At 43.5% G+C, this 15,049-nt stretch overlaps 1 protein-coding gene across 1 annotated transcript; it reads left to right on the forward strand.

Annotated features, from left to right (window-relative positions):
• Positions 1 to 14,006: 14,006 nt before the first annotated feature.
• On the forward strand, positions 14,007 to 14,813 carry LOC132251504 (olfactory receptor 10A7-like; the record flags this gene model as incomplete). The annotated part of the gene is made up of 1 exon (XM_059731336.1): positions 14,007 to 14,813. A coding segment is annotated over one exon (807 nt), but the record flags the coding sequence as incomplete, so codon positions are not given.
• Between the last annotated feature and the right edge of the window lie 236 nt (positions 14,814 to 15,049).

Consider the following 15,049-nt stretch of genomic DNA (forward strand, 5'->3'; position numbering starts at 1 on the left):
TTCAGGAGAGCTGGCTGTATTTTAAAGAAACCTTATTGAGGGTGCAGGAACAAACCATCCAGGTGCACAAGGAGACTAGCAAGTATGGCAGAAGACCAGCTTGGCTTAGCAGAGAACTATTTGGTAAGCTAAGACACAAAAAGAAGCTTATAAGATGTGGAAATGTGGACAAATGACTAAAAATGTGGACAAGTGACTTCTTGCTCTTCAGCAACAAGAAGTCAAATAGGTCTTCCTGCTCCTGCTGAGCTACCACAGCCTCCCACTCATACCAAAATATTTGCACGGCTGTCTCACCCACACGCAATGCAGACCACATAGCTTCTTAGTCAGTCACACTCATCTCTCTCCTTCCCTCCTGGCCTTTTCCAACCAACCCAACCAGATGTCCCACAGATTTATCATGCTCTGATGCATCTCAGCCCCACCTACATCTAAAGTCACTATCATTACCTGGGGACTCAGGGATGCTGGTTCAGGATCAACTCTCCTTGACTTGACAGGCTCTTAGGCACTTCCCTTCAGAGGAAAGCAACACAATGTGGGGCTCCAGCTCCTTTAACCCTCCATTCAACCAAACAGCAATTCTGGGCCACCTCTCTAGCCCAAGAAACTCCTCCCCTTCCTCCATGACCCCCTAGACTGTAATGGCAGGGGAGCGTGCAAACTTTCTGGGATCACACCTCTCCTTTCTTCCTCCCTGATTTCACTCTTACCCTACCCATCATCTTCACAGCACTTTGATTTCTCTACAAGGACTGTAAACAGCATTTATTTGTCTATAGTGTTTAACAAACCTTTGACTGGTTCATAATAAAAACTGATTTTGGTTTATAAAGAAGCACGAGAATGGTACTCAACTTATGGTTTGGCTTATGACCATGGTGCCTTCATCTCACCACACAGTACAGCACCAGGGTTGACTATGTTCTCCCTCACAGGAATGCCCTAAGGGCCACGCGATTCCAGAGCCTTAGTCTGTGGGTTGTGGTACTGCCTGGGGAGCCTGTGCAGCCCATGCCCTGGGAACATCTGGTTTCTTGGCTGACACATGATATGAGTGCTCATGATCATCCAGGAACATCCTTCAGTGCTCCCCACTATGGCTTAACATGCCTACTATGTAATTTCTTCTCCCAGAACAGCTGTTCAGATCATCAGTGAATTGCTTCAGATGTCTGCCATAAAGATTCATAAGTCAGGGGAGGAGCATGTATGTTGTGTACTCAAGAAGAAGACAATGCAGGTGGGAAAATATCCATTCCTTCCACTTTTATGTTGGTACTGGCACATGCTAACACTCTCCATATTAACAATCAGCACCAGCCTGGTGTATGTGAAGACTTTAGTGCAATGAACTTTGTCTGAACACCTTATGGTTGCTTGTGTGACTTGCCTCCAGGCCTTCATGATAGTCTGCAGCAGGATGGAGAATAAAGTTTTGACGCGAGTGTGTAAGAACCTATAGTTCATCAGGTGCAGGATGGGAGGGTGGGTGCCAATGATGGGTCTACTTCAGATTAGGAAATTCATCCCAGGTATGATCCCCCTGGAGGACATGCAGATCCAGCACCCTCTGAATGGCACAGCTTACCTCCTCTTTGGGTGATGTGGTCATGGATTCGTCCACCGTTTCCTAACAGAGAAGAGTCTATCAAGATGCCAGTGTCACACTTACGTTGGGGGCATGGTCCTAAAGTGGTGAAAATAGCTCAGTACAGCTCTCCAGGGAGGTGGCCATACTCAACCTGAACATCTGTTACCATTGCCCATCCCCCCCGGCCTCCAGCAGTATCCACTCCCACCAGTTCCTGTAAAGCCTCTGTTCCTGCCATTGCAGGACTAGATCCCCTCGCAGAAGACACATGGGGTCAACTACTCAGAAGGCTTGGATGTTGCCACACACTACTTCCTGAAAGCCTCTGCAGGATAGCGGTCAAGACGCCTAGAAGCAGGCTGGGATTCTTGCTCTCTGGTCCCCTATATGTGGAGCACCTAAATAGTTTCCCCTCCCACACAGTAAGAAGCACTTCAGTTGGGAGGGTACAAAAGCACTTCAGAGAAATGCAGGATCCAAAGTGATTCTCATGTAGAGTTGTCCAGATCCGACATTATTCTTTGACCTGTAGGAATGTTCTATCAAGGGTGTGAATTTTTATCAGATTTAACTAAATTAAACATGGTCACATGTTAAAATGTATTTGTTACATATCTGTTTTAGTTCTTCATCTCTGCTTTATGAGCAAGCCTGGAATTGTACATATAGCCCATGGGAGGTTTCGTCCTTCAAAATGGTAGACTGAGTCTAAAGTTCTGGTAAGTTGCTGAGGTCATCATTACTTCATATCCGGTGACACTACACCGGTCCTAAGGAGAAGAGAGGTTTTTTTTTTCTCTCTTCTTATTTGTTATTCATTTCATTCTGTCTCGCTCTCTTGCGCCACCCCCTCTCCCTCCCCTTGGAGGTTATTTAATCAGATCTATTAATATTATGTCTTTGCCTGCACAATAATATAACAAGACCATTGGCAGAAGTGTCTGGAGTATTATCACCTTCTCAAAAACAAGATAAATAATGATGCCAGGGATGTCATCGTATCATACTTGTAATGTAGAAGTGGTTAAAAGCCTTCCTGAAGTACCACAGGATCTTTCTGTGTAGATGGAAGTCCCTGGAGCGGGAGAAACGATACATCTGAAATGCATCAGCATAGAGAGTTAGTTAGCCACAGAAGCTATTCTTTTCTCTCCAGAATTATGATGGAAGGGACCACACCAAGGATTCAAGCTTTTCTTCACTTTTGTAAGGTAAAGCAATACATTTCTCTCTTTTTTCCTAATCTGACCCATATTCCAAAACTCAGAGAAGAAGAATAAATGAAATAACCTGAATATTTCATTACTCATATAGACTAATAAATACAAAACATAATAAGAAAATGAGGCATTTTTTCTGTCTATATGGTAATATTAATCCTTCCGTTTCTATTTCCTAGTGCATTAACTCCAGTAATGTGCTTCTGTGATAAACTACGTTACTTGTTGGTAGTATTTCTAGGTTAGGTGTCTTTACGTTACAATAATTACTAGTTAATTCCTAGTCTACAGACCGCCTTCACCCCATCTCCAGTGAAATGACCACTTGTGTCTGAGTCTATAACCTTCAGAAATTCCCATCTACCAAGTACACTTACTAGTTACTGAGTTGTTTTCTGTATTTTGTGGGAAAAGCTTCAACCCGGGAGGACAATCTTCAACCACAAGCAAATATTTGTTGCCTCGAGGTAAGAGGAAAAGTCCCCAGTGGAAACAGCTTGCTTAACTTTCCAGGGGCCCAGAGGGTCTGTCTCATGAAAGACCATTTCTGCCTCATAATTTAGGATTATTTTAAATCCTGACAAAAAAATAATAATAATCTTTAAGATTCTCTTTCCACTTTGGACACAAATCTCATTCACCTGCCCTCTTTTTTTCCTTCAATTATGGGTGGTCCATAGTGCCTGACTGTGTAGCTATGGCAAGAATGCCTTTATCCTTGCCCTGGGAATTACCCCAACCTTGTAATGATTTGGGCATGCTAAAGGGCTGTCATGGTTTCACTGCAAATGTTTTGGCTCAACTAGATTGTGGTGTTTCAAGGTCGCCCAGTAACGTCATTACTTTAGCTTGGCACTTTGTAACAGCCTGCAGGTCAGTGCCATCAGTTTATCATATGTTTTGGTTCTTTTGGGGGATTTACCTGTGCCTGAGGGTGAACCAGGAAGGAGGGGGGCAATGACACAGATGGCCCCATCCCCAGACCACCTGGCCATTGAAGCAGCACTACTGACAGTGCCCTGTGTGCCATGCCCATCTCTGCCTTTTGCACTCGTGTGAAGAAGCAGTGCAATGACTGTTCTACACGCCGCTCTCGCAATTCTTCCTAAACAGCTGGGGTGAATTTCAGTAGAGACACATGTACATAGTTGGCATCTGAGTCCCTTACAGTTTTTAAATATCATGTATTTGTAGAGAGCAAAAGAAGTCATTTCTTTGGTCAGAGAAAATGCCCTTTCAGTTAAACTACAGTCATGATTTTTGGAGCCTGGCAAATGTTTTCCCAACGCTTGCAATCGGCAAAATTTTCTAATGCAGTAACAGGGCATCTTAACAACCAAACAGAAGAGAATAATGCCATTCATCTACCTATGGAGAAGCAGCAGGGTTTTATTCTGATTCAGAATCTATTCATTATTCTTCATAGTGTACCTATTCGTTGGTCAGAAATATTCCAGAGTCCTAAATTCATACAATTAGCCATGATAGGAATGCATACATTTTCACTTTATAATGTAAGGATTGATCAGCATTAGTAGCTGGAGTATGTAAAGTATAAACTGAAAACACTATAAACCTTTGATTATCTTTCTTAGAACCATTTTCTAGAGCACAACGTTCGAAACAAAAAGAGGCCTGAATGGGATTACTGTTATCAGATGTGACAATTGAAACATAGATGTCCTCATTTATATTACAGTGCATGCAATATTTTCTAGGGCTGTGAGAAGCTTCAGGTGCCGATTTGATTTGAAGGAGATTCGGCCCGATTCAGCAGCCGAATCTGTGAAACTGAATCGAATTTGGAGACCAATACAAAGATCTAAATCAATTCAAATCTCTAAAGCAATTCAGAAAAGATTCAGAGAAAGATTTGGAGATTTGGTGATTCGGGCAGTCCCTGCTCACCACCGCAGGGAGCTGGACCCAGGCTCTGTGCCCGTAAGTAGGGGGTGGGGGTGGGGGCTGGGAGAGCGGATGAAGGATGGGGCCTGTTCGATTCGGAGATTTGTCCAATTCAGCAGCGGCCGAATCTCCAAATCAAATGACTGTCCCCCAAATCAGCTGAATATGAAATGAGAACTAGCCACTTCACACAGGCCTAAATTATTTTCCCATTTTCTTTTTTTCCAAAATCTCTTGTATAACAGAGTTTTTAAATTAAGGATTTCTGGATTACAAGAATCTATGTTTTGCCTTATGCTGTTAGGTGGTGAGCATAAAGGCTACATGAGGCAGTGTTTGGACAACCTATAAAACATTTCTGGTATGTCTATCAAAGATACTATTTCCCTTTTTTTTCTCATAATGGTATAGGTGGAGCAATGGCTTATGCGAAGGTGAATATGCAGCACTATTCACCTCCAGAGTGGAGGATTGAAACACCTCCCTGGATCAGTCCTGTTCAGTCAAGATTTGTATCCTGAAAACTCAGGAGATGGACTGATTCAATGACATTTTCAAAAGAGTCTATATTCTTCATATAATTTTGCAGAGCTGAATGGAATTTCCCTGCTGCCATGGCAGATGCAGAAGGAGGAAATCAAACGTCTGTCACTGAATTTATCTTCCTGGGATTCGAAATTCTTCCAGAGTTGCAAATATTTCTCTTCCTCCTGTTTCTCATACTCTACATTGCAACTGTGGCTGCGAACATCCTCATCATTGTGCTCATCATAGCTGTCCGGCAACTGCACACCCCCATGTACTTCTTCCTGGGGAATTTGTCCTGCTTGGACACCTGCTATAGCTGCACCCTCCTGCCCAGGATGCTGGCCAGCTTCCTCACTGGAGACAGAACTATTTCATTCCCTGGCTGCTTCATCCAATTTTTTTTCTCTTGTATGGTGTTAGCTACAGAGTGTTGTCTCTTATCCGTGATGTCTTATGATCGGTACTTAGCCATATCCAAACCTCTGCATTATACAGCCCTTATGAGTGACACATTTTGTTTGAACCTTGCAGCTGTTTCATGGATCACTGGATTTATAGTTGTCTCCATTGTATATCTCTTCCTTTTACGATTAACATTCTGTGGACCCAATCAAGTTGACCATTTCTTTTGTGAATATGCTGCACTGATTAAAGTCTCCTGCAGTGACACCTTTGAGATTGAATTTGTTGTTTTCAGTTTGGGCTGTGTGTTCCTCTTTCCCCCGTTCCTTTTGACTCTCATGTCCTATGTCTTCATGATCACCACCATACTGAGAATCCCTTCTACTACCGGGAGACAAAAGGCCTTTTCCACCTGTTCCTCACATATTATTGTAGTGACCATTTTCTACGGGACTCTAGCCACTGTGTATATGTGTCCACAAACCAAGTCCCTTAGAGCCCTGAACAAAATATTATCTCTTTCCTACACTGTGCTGACTCCATTGGCCAACCCTCTCATTTACAGCCTTCGAAACAAGGAAGTAAAGGCGGCTGTAAAGAAAGTTGTCTCTGTGTTTATGAACTGGAAAAGAATAGAACCATTTCTAAGCTCCATCAGCGGGTTCAAGGAAAATGGAAATAATAGGAATCAGAGCTGGGGAAATTGAATGGCTCCTGGCCCTGCTCTTTTGGAGAATCCTAAAAAAATGGGAAATATATATATATTTCAGACCCTGTTCTAAAATTAGTTGACTTGACATCATAGTGTTATAATTTCAAATTTTTTCTAAACAAGAATAATGAATACATTTTATTGTATGAGCATGCTTTGCTTCAAGCTTTCATACAACCATTTTCCTCAACCTAAGGCTCCCTGCCCTTAGGCCCGAATCCAACTCTTCCTTTAGGTTGTAGACTGTGGGCGTGTGCATTGGCAGTTACCAGGCAGTGACTAATGTGTTAAAAACCTAACCTCTTTCACACCTTGTTTGCACACTTGTATCCTAACCCCCACACAGTTTAGTTTGTCTATAAAAATGTGCAGACACTTGAACAGAGCTTACAAGAAGCTTACTCCGTCTCTCTCTCTCTGACGTGTGTAAATATGTTTTGTGTAATTCACCGCTGAAACCGTGACAATTCTCATTATGCCCTGATGAATGAGTGTCACAATTACTAGAACGGAGGCTCTGGGTATAAACTATGACTGGCAGGAATGTGCACCTGATGTAACTGCCGTTCCATGATTTACATGCTAGTATTAGAGTTTTTTTGGAGTGAATGAATATTTTCTTCCCTGCCTGAATATGGGATTGATACTGCTGAACTAAAGGGGGAATTTAAGAACCTGAATGATTTAATATTGTGTTCCGATAATCCTAGGGAAACTGGTAATATTGAAAATCCCTATCAATTTTAAATTGGGAAGATAACTTAGGCAGGCACGGTGAATCTCCTCTGTGATATTTGCTTGCTGCTTATAACCTTTACTAATAAATTTATACTTAGATTTTAACCCAACTCTATGACTTTTTTACCTGAGTGCTATTTGGTTTTAACAACATCACCGATGGGACCGAGCTGGAGAAATTCCGGAGGGTGGCGGAGCTCACTTTTTCCATTGTCCAGGAGCAGGCAGTTTTGGGGAAGCAGGGGAGTCATTGTGTGGACACAGACAAGCTTCGACCTCTGGAGGGATGCTCCAGATGAGTACAGGCAGTCCTCAACTTACGATGTTTTGGGTTACAACAGTTTGCACTTACAACATTTATAAATTGACACCTGCTTCAACTTTATGACGTCAGGTTCAACTTTACAACACTCGATCTGATGCAATGTCACAACAGCAAACGAGTTCGCTGCATCGCTCATCTCCCAGGAGAACATCTGTCCAAACTTCCTTGGACACTTTCTTGAAGAAAGCAGACAAGACTCCTGAAAAACCTGAAACCAAGAGTCCTGAGAAGACTCCAGCCAAGAACCCTTCCAAACGTCCAACCAAGAGACTTTCAAAAGTCCAGCAAACTCACCTCAAAGAAGTCCTTCCAAATCAATATGATTGCTATTTACAATATAAATACATTGATGTAGCTATATTACTTGTCTATAATTGATTAAGTACAAAATTCTGGGGTATTTTCAGTGAAAATAGGGTATCGGGCCTTGGTTCAGGAATCGATCCCCCCATTTATAACATTGTTTCTCATGAGAAAATTGGTTCTGAGTTACAAAGTTTCGACTTAACACACGGTTTTCAGGAATTAATTTTGTCGTAAGTCTGAGGACTGCCTGTATACTGTAAGTAGATATGGAAACTTAGCCTGCATATTAGGGTTAAGTGAACTTTTGCCATGTTTTAAAAGAGTAATGTAATTCAATACTGAACGAGACTCAATGTATTCTATATTGCTCAAGGTGTTTTCTCTGAAACTCCTTGGTTTTCCTCTTACCCCATTCTCTCTCTCTCTCTCTGAACAATAAAAGGCTACCTGCGTGCAGCGTGCTGGCCGTGGATTCCTGAGGGGAGAGGCATTGGCAATGCATAGGGGGTGCATGCAGGTGTGCCTCCTTGAGAGAAGCACCGGCGGCAATTCTAGGTTTGCCACCGGCACTTCTGGTCTTGCCGCCAGCCTTTTGGTTATTGGCTGCTGGGGGACGCCCCCTCTACCCCTGGCTGGCAATTAGCTGCTGGTGCCCCCCCACCCCCAGTATTAGGAGGTACCAGTTGCCCATGAGGAGAGTGGTCAGACAGCCTTTATAACTCCCTTTGCTCGGCTAGCCAACATGGGCTTGGCTCTTTACTTTCCTCTGGTACAGGAGGCTACTTTTGAATGCTTCAAGCTAAATGAAGAACCTCCAAATACCACGGTGGGGCTAAGCACGCCCAAGGTGTGCAGGGTCTGTGCAACCCAGGCTGTACAGAGACCTAACAGAGACCAGAGCCTGGGTGGTAGCTGCGATTACCCCCAGCTTGTGAGTATGCTCCAGGGAGGGGGTTAGCCACATGTAGGTGCCCCAGGGGAAGTGGAGTTTTGGTCGGGCTCAGTGAGGCAGGTGTCTCAGTGTAGCATCACCCCCTATTGTCCTGCCAGATTCTGTCTCCCACAGCTTGGAGATATGATTGCCAAGGACTCTGAAATCTCTCCTTCCCAGCTGTTCAGCATCCAGGGATGGAGTACATCACCACTTGCTAACTTGAATACACCCAAGCAGATCAAAACCTGCCCTGAGGGTCTGCAATGATCTGACTCCAGCTCCCAGGAAGGAGCCCAGGAGCTGAAGCTGGAGCCCAGGTGCTGGGACAGGAGCCACCTGGCTGAAGCTGCTAGCCTGCCCATGAGGAACGGTGTCATGTGGCACAGCAGGGGCAGGAGCAGGAACAGCTTCGAATGAACTGTGCCTAGTGCAGCTGCCACCAGGGCAGGGCCACTGCTGCTGCTCTGCACTTCTTGTCTCCAGCAGCAGCTCCTCCTCTTGCTCCTGCCACACCGTGCCCCACCACTCCCAGCCGGCGTACGGGGCTCCGGCTCCACAGCCAGCACTTGGGAGCTAACTCCACAGCCTCGCACATTGCAGTACGTGCCAGTCAGCTGAAACTTCTCACCAAGCAGGGTACAGTGGTGTGCAGTGTGGCAAGAGCTACTGCTGGAGAAGAGGGGTGCAGACCAGCACCCAGCTGCAGCTGCACCAGGAACAGCCCTGGCAGAAATTGCACACTGGCCGGGGCCCAGGCCAGCAAGCACCAGTGGGAGCACAGCACAGGCTTCTCTGGTACAAATGGGCAGGGCATGGCCCCATGTAGAGTGCTGCAGGGGCAGCCACAGCCCAGATCCAGTCACCGGGTGGGCTGCACCTGACCCATGGGCCATATTTTCCCACCCTGATCAACCTGGTGTACTCAAAGACCATAGTGTTATGAACCATTCCTAAACACTGTATGGTTGTTTGAGTGAATCGTTTCCAGGCGTCCATAATGGCCTGCAACAGAATGGAGAATTAATGCTTGAAGCTGATGTACTCTGAGCTACAGTTCTCTGGGTGCAGGATGGGAGGGCGAGTGCTATTGATGGCTTCAATTTATGCCAGAAAATACATTTGAAGAATCCCAAGTATGATCTCCTAGGGAAATGCAGTGCCAGCACCTTTGGAATGACATAACTCACCACCTGAGTGGCTGAGCTGGTCATGGCCTGCCCCACCCTTTGGTGACAGATGAAAATAATCTATTGGGGTGTCATCAGCATCCTTGTACTGGGGGGACATGGATCTAAAGTGATGGGTCTAGCTCACTACAGATCTCCATACAGGTTACCCTACTGAAGTTAAACTTCTACCACCACCCATCACCCCAAATCTCCAGCTATGTCCGCTCCCACCAGTTGCCATGCCTAAACTTAAATCCCTATTCATGCCCTTCTAGGACAGGGACCACTATGCAGAGGCCTAGTGGGGTCACATATTCAAAAGGCTCTGATGTTGCCACTCAGCTGTTCCTAAAAGCCTCTGGAGGATAGCGGTCAAGAGGCCTTGAAGAAAGCTTGGAAATTTACTTCTTGGACCCCTATCTGTGAAGCTTTCCTTTGGAACAAGGCAAAGCACTTCAGTCAGGACAGGACTGTATGGTACAAAAGCATTTCATTTTAAAGGAGGATCCAAAGTGATTCACGTGTAACAGTTGTCCATTCCCAACATTATTCCTTGATTATTTGTGAGGTTCATTCCAATGCAGTGAATTAGTCTCAGATTCAACTAAATGAAGCACGTTTGCATGTTAAATTGTATTAATCCTTTGCCTTTGTCAGTTTTTCCCACTGTCCTTCTAGAGCAAGCCTGAAGTTGTAAAAAGAGCCCATGGGAGATTACTGCCCTTAAAGGATGTTTGACTGGGTCTGGAAACCTCATCAGTTGTGGAGGTAATAATTACTTCATAGTCAGTGACACAATGCTGGTCCTAATGCAAGTAGAGGTTGTTTTTCATCTGTCCCTATCTCTGGGGGGGTTCCCTCCCCCAGGTTGGGCACTTGTTTCTATTTCTATCATGGCTTAGCCTCTGCAATAATGACTTGACATGGCCATCCATAGAAATGTCTGGAGTCTTATCACTTTGTCAAGGACTGGTTAAATAATGACTCCAGGGAGAGCCTGACGTGGTGTAAAGCCTCTAACATACAAAAGGACAAAAGCATGGGTGAAGAACTGCAGCATCTTTCTCCAAATACGTAGGTCTCTCAGCTGGGAGAAATGTTGCATCTGAAATGCATCAGCATAGCACATTGACTATAGAAGCAATTCTTTGGTCTCCAGAAAGAAGAGAGGAATCATATCAGAGAATCCAGCTTTTCTTCACCGTTTTAAGGTAAAGAACCATTTTTCTCTTAATTTCTTCAAAATTCTTATATTATTATATTATTTTATATTATATTTTCTTCAAAAGTATTATAATATCGGATTTGGATGGCTTACTGGATATGGAGGTGGACATATGGATAGACAGAGAAATACAGCTAATTTGAGCATTCATGACTGAAAATGCTATAATCAAACCTGTTCCATAAAAAGACTATGCTGAGTAGCTCTTTGTGCTACAGAAACATTACATCAGCTTTTATTAAACCTAAATGTCATCAATATTAAAATATATCACAGACATTTGGACATTTTACATATTACTTCACTTCCCAAAAGGATGCTGGCAAAGCAGGCACGGCCTTCTATGGGGCAAAGCTGGTTAAGTGTCTCTCCCTTGCACAAACGCACAGGAAACCTGAAGGAAGACTCTCATCCCAGTTGGTTCCTGTAGCATTAACCCCAGTAATGCATTTCTGTGACAGACTATGCTACAGTTGATAATATTTCTAGATTAGGTGTCTTGATGTTACAGCAATTGCTGAGTAAATTCCTAGCGCTCAGGTCCCTTTCATCAGTGATATTACCACCTATGTCTCAGGCGGTAACATTTAGTTATCCCCATCTACTGAGGACACATGCTAGTTACTGAGTTGTTTTCAGAGCTGTTTTGTGGGGAAAGCTTCTACCCAGGGGGAGAAAGAATCAACCATTAGAAATTATGTGTTGCCTCGTGATGTAAGAGGTAGCTCCCCAGCAGAGTCAGCTTGTTTTCTTTCCCCGGGGCCCAGAGGTTTTGCCTCATGAAAAACCATTTCAGCTTCACATTTCAAGGATTATTTTGGTTTTAAAAGAATCAAAATGACCTTCCAGATGACCATGTTTCCGCCATGGCCACAAATCTAATTCATCTACCCTTCTTTCTTTCCTTCAGCTTTGGGTGCTCTGCAGCGGTGGGTTGTACACCCGTGGTGGGAATTCTTGTCCCACTGCCCTGGGAATTATCCTGACCAGGTCGTTATCCCTGCGTGCTAAAGGGTTGTCTTGGCTGGCATGGTCCAACCAAATAGCTGTGTTTCAAGGTAGTCTGGTAATCTTTACATACTTTTCTTTGGATTTGGTAGCTTAGTACAGGTCAATGCCATCAGTGTATCATATGTTTTTATTCTATTGGGGCAATTGCCTCTCTCCTGAGCAGTGGACCCCATTTTCAGTAAAGCTCCAAGCAACACACCTTGTGTGACTTTGTTGTTCAGGATGCTCAAACTTCCAGTTGCATCTCTGTTTTTTCACCCTGGTGTGCTGAACCAGTGTAATGAATCTTCTGCACTCCCTTCTCAGAATTGTTCCCAAGTATCAGGCGTGAGTGTCAGTGACACACGTGTACAAATTTTGCATTTCAGACACTTATATTATTTTTTTAAATAATGTGTGTTTGTGGAGAAGAAAAGATGTTATTTCTTTTGTCACAAAAAATGCCCTTTCAGTTAACCCAAAGTCATAATTTTTGGAGCCTGACAAAAGTTTTCCTGACACTTGTGACTGGCAGCAGTTTCTAGTGCCATAGCTCAACATCCTAACAATCAGCATAGGAGACAATCATGCCATCCATCTGCCTATGGATAGGGACCGGGGATTAATTCTGACTTGCAATCTATTCATTCCTCTTCATGGTGCAGGGGTATAGGTTTTAGGCGTGTTGGTCTAAGGACACAGGCAGACAAGGTTTTTTGGGTAAATCTGATATATTATATTAGACCAACTCAAATAATTGGAAAAATTCTTCTTTGCAAGCTTCATGGTATAAATACCCTTCATCAGGCAAGCTTCTGCAGTTGGTATGTGCCAGTCAACATTCATTTCTCTTCTCTCTACCCCCACCAGCCAGTCTCTCATTAACATCAGCACACACCACCTGCACATGGTTCCTCAGCCTGACAAAGCACAGACACTTCATACAACGAAATCCATTGGGTATTTATACCCAAAAGCTTGCAATGGAGAATTTTTCTAACTATCTGAGTTGGTCTAATAAAACATATCAGGTTGACCCAAAGAAACGTCTCTTCATGGTGCACCAATTCTTGAATCAAAAAGATTGCAGGACACTTAGAGGCCTCTGGTCATAGGATTAGTTCTCATAGGAATGGATACACTTTCATTGTATAATATAAGGATTAATCAGAATTGTTATCTAGAGTTTCTGAACTATAAACTGAAAACCCTATTAACTTTTGAGTACCTTTCTTAAAACCAGCTTTTAAAGGACAAAGAGCTTCTCAAGCACAACAATATTTCATACACTAGGAATTGTGTGTATGAAATATGAATGGAATTCATGTTGTCAGTTGTGTTAATTAAAACATAGCCTTCCTAATTTATGCACAGAAGTTGCCCTGTTTAGAAGAACCATAGTTCTGCCCTATAGGTCTAGGAAGTGAGGACAAAGGCTACATAGTAAAGTGTTTGGACACCCCATAGAACAGCTCTTCTATGTCTATCAAAGAGAATTTTGCCTTACTTTTCTCATAATGCCGTAGGTGGGACAATGGCTTCATTGAAGATAATCTACAAATGAGTATCCTGGACTATTCAGGTCCTAGGTGGAACCTGGCAAATTCCTACCAGATAGATCATTTTCAGGCAAGATTAGTCTCTTGAAAACTCAGGAGGTGGCCTGATTCCTTGGCATTCAGAGTTTTCTGTTTTTTTTTATTTTATTTTGCAGAGCTGTATGAAATCTCTCTGATGCCATGGCAGATGCAGAAGACAGAAATCAAACTTCCATCACTGAATTTATCCTCCTGGGCTTTGAAATTCTTTCAGAGTTGCAAATACTTCTCTTCCTGATGTTTCTCATAATCTACCTTGCAACCATGGCTGGGAATGTCCTCATCACTGTGCTCATTATAACTGTTCAGCATCTGCACACCCCTATGTACTTCTTCCTGGGGAACTTGTCCTGCTTGGAGACCTGCTATACCTGCACCCTCCTGCCCAGGATGCTGGCCAGCTTCCTCACTGGAGACAGAACCATCTCGTTCTCTGGCTGCTTCATCCAATTTTTTTTCTATGTTTTCTTGATAGTTACAGAGTGTTGTCTCTTATCTGTGATGTCTTATGATCGGTACTTAGCCATATGTAAACCATTGCATTATGCAGCCCTAATGAGTGACAGATTTTGTTTCAACCTTGCTGCTGGCTCATGGATGAGTGGATTTATAGTTGCCTCCATTATGTATCTCTTCTTGATACGATTAACCTTCTGTGGACCCAATCAAATTGACCATTTCTTTTGTGACTTTTATGCAGTGATTAAGCTCTCCTGCAGTGACACCTATGAGATTGAACTTGTAGACTACAGTCTTAGCTGTATATTTGTTTTGCCCCCATTCCTTTTGACTCTCACTTCCTATGTCTGCATTATCACCACCATAGTGAGAATCCCTTCCTCTACTGGGAGAGAAAAGGCCTTTTCCACCTGTTCCTCTCATATTACTGTGTTGACCATTTTCTATGGGACCCTAACTATTGTGTATATGCTCCCAAAAATCAATACCCTTAGAGCCCTGAACAAAATATTCTCTCTTTCCTACACTGTGCTGACTCCATTGGTCAACCCTCTCATTTACAGCCTGAGAAACAAGGAAGTAAGGGAGGCTGTACGGAAAGTTGTCTCTGTGTTTATGAATTGTAAAGGAATACAAACTTTCTTAAACTCTATGAGGAGGTTGAAGCAAAATGGAAATAACAGGAATCAGAGCTCTGGAAAATGAATGGGTCCTGGCCTAGGGGCTTGGGGCTATCCTAGAAGAAAGAGAAAGTTTAGGGATATTCTATACATTTCACACCCTTTTCTAATGAAGGGATGACCCTGACACCCCAGTGTGAATGTCGAAATTGTTCCAGATAAGTTCATGAATTTTTGTTGTATGAACTGTCTGTGCTTTAAGCCAGTACACATCCATTCTCTGCAACCGGGGACTTGAGGGTGCTTCAGTCCAGGGCTAGC

Source organism: Alligator mississippiensis, chromosome 7 (genome assembly GCF_030867095.1).
Source record: "Alligator mississippiensis isolate rAllMis1 chromosome 7, rAllMis1, whole genome shotgun sequence".
Taxonomy (NCBI): domain Eukaryota; kingdom Metazoa; phylum Chordata; order Crocodylia; family Alligatoridae; genus Alligator; species Alligator mississippiensis.